This window comes from Artemia franciscana, chromosome 20, assembly GCF_032884065.1.
Source record: "Artemia franciscana chromosome 20, ASM3288406v1, whole genome shotgun sequence".
NCBI lineage: Eukaryota > Metazoa > Arthropoda > Branchiopoda > Anostraca > Artemiidae > Artemia > Artemia franciscana.
In genome coordinates, this window is record NC_088882.1 from 8,321,107 (window position 1) to 8,327,237 (window position 6,131).

Consider the following 6,131-nt stretch of genomic DNA (forward strand, 5'->3'; position numbering starts at 1 on the left):
ATTGACTATCTCAGTATTTTGACAATATGTCCTGGGATCTTCAGAGAGGCTGGTTAGCGAAAATGGGTGCGGAAGAGGGTTTGGCAACAATTCAATCACTTTCAACTCCTAGAATGGGCAAAGAAAACGTACTACTTACGATCTAATACTCGATAGTGTACTGTAAGCATTATCTATTTTTGTATTCTGCTTAATAGAAATAATTTTTGTGACCTCCCAAACCCCGGATAAAAATCCCAGATACGGCCTTAATTCCAGGTACTTAAATATGCATGATGCTTCCACAGCGTTTTATCTCTAATTGTAAATGACTCATTTACAGTTCAGCCTAAAAAAAGGAATATATGTATATACAAATATTTCTATTTAAAGTTCATATACAAAAATAAACTGAATATTAACAGCTGAGATACTAATATTTGGGAGAATACGAATTATAAGCTGGACTGGGGTACGCTGGTGCCTTGTATGCCGGTGCAGGGTATGCTGGGGCTTTGTATGCTGGAGCTGAGTAAGAAGGCTTGTATGCTGGTTTGTAGTCATAGTTAGCTTGACCAGAGTACTGAACATCAGCAACATACCCAGTGTAATCATCAGCAGTGTAGGTCACGGTTTGTACACGACCGTCTGGAAGAAGGGTCTGGTAGCTGCCTTTGACGTATCCATTGCCATCCGAGGTTTCTTGGTGGTTGTAGTCGTTGTAGGTGTAGTCGTCTTTGACTGCCCAGGCAAAGTCGTAAGGCATTGGTGGATGCTACAATAAATAACAAGACTTAAAAAAACTGGGTTAAGGGCCAAAGGTTTGAAACTACTGCAATAAGATGCGTATAAAATTGAATAAACTTCATCATAAACAAGTAGGTGAAAAAAAAAATATGAAATACTTGTCTACCGTGAATAATAAATAATAAAGTTGTCTGAGATTGATGCACAATTGCGAAAAAAAACTAATCAGACTTAAAAAATATTGAACTGTAGATGAACTTGAAACTATAATAAGACGAAGCAAACTAAACTGAATGAGGTTCATCACATGACAGCTAATTGGAAAAAGAAAAAGCAAATAATCAAAGTGTAGTAATTCTGTGCTTTGAAGATTTCTATCAAGAGTGTTTTTCCCTGATTTTTATTAATTGTTTATTATTTAAGGGTATCTATGGCCTATTGGATGCATTACTGATAAAAAAAAAATGCTTCAGATACCATTGAGTTGGAAGGAATCCCCACTCTAAATGGGTTTCTGGCTGTATCTCTCAACACGTGTCTCTCAATTGTTTTGTTCTTTTATGCAAAAAGAGTATGGAAAACTGTGAGGCGCAGCTAAGGTATTCAAAGCGTGAACACAAACTTATTTCTGCCCCCCCCCCACATCTCTGAGCCTGGAGACAGCCCTTGTCCCGTTAGCTATGCCACACTATATATTTATCTTCGCTAATATTTAACCTTATAGGTTTCATTCTTAACTTACTATATATGTTGTCATGGTTCGACTTGCTTATTATGGTACCTTCAGAGAAATTCAATTTCTCAGTTGTGAAATTCTCTTACTAATTGCCAAAATGAGTTTATTCACCATTGAGCAACATACAGGGGGAGTGATTATAGACCTTCACTTGTATCATCATGGAGGTTGATATATGTTACCTTAACTAATATTGTACCCGTTGACTGGTATATGTTAAGTTTATTAATGCGATGAATAGAAGTTTCATTATTATGGTTTCATGGAACTAAAACAGGTTGCCATTGCTACTTAGTTACCATATGGGTTTCATTGGTCCAATGGCAATCTTTAAGAGGAACTTGATGTTGTTTTCAGATTGGCTTTTAAATATTATGTTAAAGACACTAAAATTTCGGCTGTTATACTAGACTCTTGAGATGCATATTTAAAACTCCTCTCAGCTTTCTTTTGGGAAGAGGATTCAGCTAACATTATTTTGCCGAAGCTCAATATTAAGGTAAAAATTTTACTGAGGTGATTAGGCTATTTCATATGTCAATTTAATTGAAATTTTCATTTGATTATTGAATATTTTGATTATTGATTATTGAAGATTATTGTCAATTTTCCTTTACCTTTTTTTTTTTTTTAGTCGCTAAGTAGAAACTTCACAACCCTATATATGTTTGGAAATAGAAACTAAATTTTAAGAAAAATTACCTTTATGGGGAGTTTTATGTTATCGGGGGGGGGGGGGGGTAGTGGGTGTCAAGATAAAAAAGAAACAAAGATTAAAAGTCATCAGAAAATGAGATAGAGACAAACGGCCCCAAACAGCTTAAAAAGGTTTATCTTTCCTTTTAGGTGTAGGTGCCCTAAAAACTTCGTAATATTTAAACACCCAAAATAAAAGTTTGGAAAAATTGCGTTTTCTGGTATGAATAAAGATCAATCCAGGGGCAAGAAATGTTTTCATTTTAATGGTCTTGGTATATGTATCTGTCGCTATACTTTAAAGCTGCTTTTCAAGAAAGTGATTTTTTTGCAGTTGTAGTGTTGCCCTGTAGGAAAGACGGATTACGTAAAAAACATATAACTTACGTCATTTTTGTATGAAGGCTTGTAGTCAGGCTTATAGCCAGAATAGGACGGCTTAGGGTACTGGGGAGCAGCACAAGCGACAGCAACAAGGGCAGCTAAAATGAATACCTGAAAATTATATAAACAAATTTAAAATTCTGTATGTAGATCTCTGGCACCAATCCTCGGAAATATTATTTGAATTGTTTTTTTAATTAGCCTTATTTTAATGCAGTGCTTTTGATAACATATATTTTTTGTACAATTTGTTATTTTTTATGTACTTTTATTTAATACTAAGATGCAATAGCCCTCTAAGGATACAGTTTCGACTGTATAGGCATTTTCAAAGGAAGCTATCTTTTAAATACCCGTCCTATAGGGAGGGGATGAAAATGAACGGGGATACAGAGGCAGTTAACGGGGATGATACTTATTCTCAGCCTCATAGTGACCTCCATCGTCTCCTAAGTGCCTGGCTGTCTTTTATATGCGACCAATATAATTATCATCTTCGTAACACGAATAACATTCATATTCATTTTGCTCCCTAATTGTCTACAAATGTGTCTACGATACTAAATCTTCAAACTTTTTTTTTCTTTTTTTGATATCCCTAATTTTCTGAACTAGACCAATGATAGTGGGGATCTGGGAAGCAGAACCAAACTGCAACAAATGGGGGTTTTGGACCAAACGTGTTTAACCCTCGGAAATTAAAAAATATACCCCGTAACCGTTTGATATATCTCTCATAAAAGGGATAATTGCTCTTTACCTACCCTCTTGATCCTGTAAATAGCTAAATTTGCAGTCATAAATTTAAATTATTTATTATGTTTTTAACGTTCTTTACTGGATAGTCTGTGTAGGGATAAGAGAAACAGAATTAAATTGCAGAAAATGGGTAATTTTGATCAATTACATTCGAAAAGTGCTCAAAATAGACGTTTGTCTATTTTAGTTTGTGTTCAAAAGAGACGTTTTGTGTTCACATATATATTCTTCTTGTAATTGTTGGTGAGATGTGTCCAAGATGCGTCCTTGAGTGCTAGTATAAACTTTTAGAATAAGCTTTTCGGTCAAAACAACCTTCAAGCACAACTTCTATCAAAAATGGGTATATGATTTACTCATGAATTAAAATTATTTGGAATATGATTTTTCCCAGAAAGTATGCCAAAATATTTCATGTCTTAAATATTCATTTCAGATTTTCGGTAACAACAAGAGAATATGATAAAATTGTCTCATTTCTGAACGCCTTTGATAAATCCTTCTTCATTTTGGTAACTCTTAAAAGGAGGTTTTGGTAACTCTTGGGAATGAATATATTTAAAATTGCTAACTCCGCTAACAATAGAGCGGAAGGGGGTCGTTTATTTCATTATGACCAATCTCTAAAGCAACGTGAAATCTGTGTAAACACAATATCAAACAGTCATCTAGTGCGCTTGATATTGACAAAAACCAAAAAGAACTGCAATGCCCTTAATAAAAAGCCAAATTAGGTTATAGCATTGGCAGCGTTTTCATTCACTTGTCCTTCCTTTAAGTAGTTGAAATCAGTTTCACCATTTGGAGCAAATTGATTCCATCAGTTTATTTATCAGGGGATTTCGAATTCAGTTCTTCAAGTTTATTGTTCCAATTCTTTAAGAATGACAGCTCAAACAAAAGGGCTTATGATTGTGACTAAGAAATATTTTTTAGTCACAAAAAAATTAAGTTCTGTAAAACTTTAGCGTAAAGCGTGCAAGATTGAGAATGGGGTTGCTCCCTCATACACAGAATTTTTTTTGTCTAAAGTTTTAATGTGGCTCTTTATTTTCATGTGAAAAATCCATTTTTCGTCTTTAATTTGAACAGGTTTCTGATACAAATCATTAGAACCTGTTTCTTTTTGGGATTTCATTGAAGCTCTTAAAATTATTTATTGGGATAAATAATGTATGTTACTAATTTAAGTATAATAATTCCCACATTTTTTTTAACTCTTCAAGTTTCTAAGGTTCTATATTTTTGACTGAGCAAAGAATCCGGACAATGATTACAGCTTGGAAATATATGCCACTTTTCAGTTTTCTGCATTGATGGTTGTGTTCCTTTGAAATATTTCATGTATAGCTTTTAATTTCTCCCGTTTTTACTTTGGTTCAACTCACATATTGAAGAGCCAAGAATTATTTTAGCTTTAATACTGACAAGAAGATAATATAGTATAACCTTTTATCTCCTTTCTATTTTCTTTTGTAGGTTTTCTGAAAGTATTTGGTTTTCTCCATCTTAACAATTTGATATTGAATTTCTTATTTATTCGAACATTGGTTTAGATTTTAAAGTTAGGACTTACAAAGTCTTAGAAATAAATAAAAAACATATTTTAATGGATTCTATTAGTTATAAAAGAGTGTGAAATATGTAAATATTGAAATCTTAAACAGTCAACTTGTGATCTTGATATTGCTAAACTTCAAAAAAAGAAGATCAAAGATCTTAGTTAATAACCAAATTAATTTATGGTATTAAAATTGTTTTCTTTCATTGTTTTTCCTTTAAAAAAATTGAACATGTACTACCAGACGCGAGGCATTTGCACCATCAGGACAATGGTTTGGGGGTTTTGCAGTAAATTTTTCAAATTGGTTGTCAAAATTTTTTGATGACGGATTAAATACAAGTTCTGCTTATTTTGAGAAAAAACGATTTTTAAGCACTATGAAACTTTAGCGTAAAGATTGAGGAAGTGCAGCCCCATCATGTATACGATAACAACTTTTAATGGCACCCTTTATTTTTATTTAATTAATTACAATAGTTTGCTGGTAAAACACACTGGAATGAGTTTTGGTATTTCATGACACTTCTTAAAATTATAGAATGGGAGAAAAAATGTTATGTTTACAAGTTGTAAGTTAAATCGCAATTGGTTTGTGTCGCTATATTCTGTGTAATATTAGTTTTTAATTTCTACCATAGGCTCAGTCATTTTTAACTTTAATTTAATTTAAATTTACAATGCCAAGAATTTGTGTTAAATTAATTTTTCGTTTTAATATATAATTCAATCCTACCTTCATATTTCCTGCTTCGTTTTTTTGTAGTACAGTGAACACAATTATGGGAATACAAAATAATACTGATATAGAATTAAACGCGGCAGTGACCTTTATATGTTTTAAGTGCGAAAGGCCAACGCCCATTCATTAGCTCTTTGTATATTTCAAAACATGTCAGGTAAGTTCATCAGAGCTAATTTTGCTTTAGAATATTAAAAAAATACACAAAACCTTGCATTTGTGACGGATCCATGGGGCACATTCCCTCCTGACATAGTGGTGTTTTTGTGGTTGGGTCAGCTTGCTCTGGTTTCGGACGAAAGTTATTTTTTTCGTAATTGGTTTTTAATAGTTTAATTTTTAATTATTGAGACTGTTTCCTCTTGCAAATAAGTTTGAAACAAGGTTTTAGTTACTTTGTGCGGTCTGTGTTAGATTTTAGTAATGACGCATACTGCCAAAAAGCATTTAATTAAATTTAGGTTTATCAAGCAATCTGTCCGTTTTACCATAAAAGTCACTTGGGAAGCGAACATTTCATTTTGTAA

At 33.0% G+C, this 6,131-nt stretch overlaps 1 protein-coding gene across 1 annotated transcript; it reads right to left on the minus strand.

The window, feature by feature from the left end:
- Positions 1–347: 347 nt before the first annotated feature.
- LOC136040338 (cuticle protein 7-like) lies at positions 348–5,727 on the minus strand. Its single transcript, XM_065724579.1, has 3 exons — positions 5,599–5,727; positions 2,546–2,653; positions 348–754 (listed from the first exon to the last, which is right to left on the minus strand). Exons 1-3 carry the CDS (start codon positions 5,725–5,727, stop codon positions 413–415), a joined length of 579 nt encoding a protein of 192 aa, XP_065580651.1. The 3' UTR covers positions 348–412.
- Positions 5,728–6,131: the final 404 nt, after the last annotated feature.

Coding starts and splice junctions, on each gene's coding strand:
- LOC136040338 (XM_065724579.1), bottom strand. CDS start 5,727: ATGGGCGTTGGCCTTTCGCACTTAAAACATATAAAGGTCACTGCCGCG. Junction 2,654..5,598: donor ACGAAGCAGGAAATATGAAG/GTAGGATTGAAT, acceptor TATAATTTTCAG/GTATTCATTTTAGCTGCCCT. Junction 755..2,545: donor AGCCTTCATACAAAAATGAC/GTAAGTTATATG, acceptor TATTTATTGTAG/CATCCACCAATGCCTTACGA.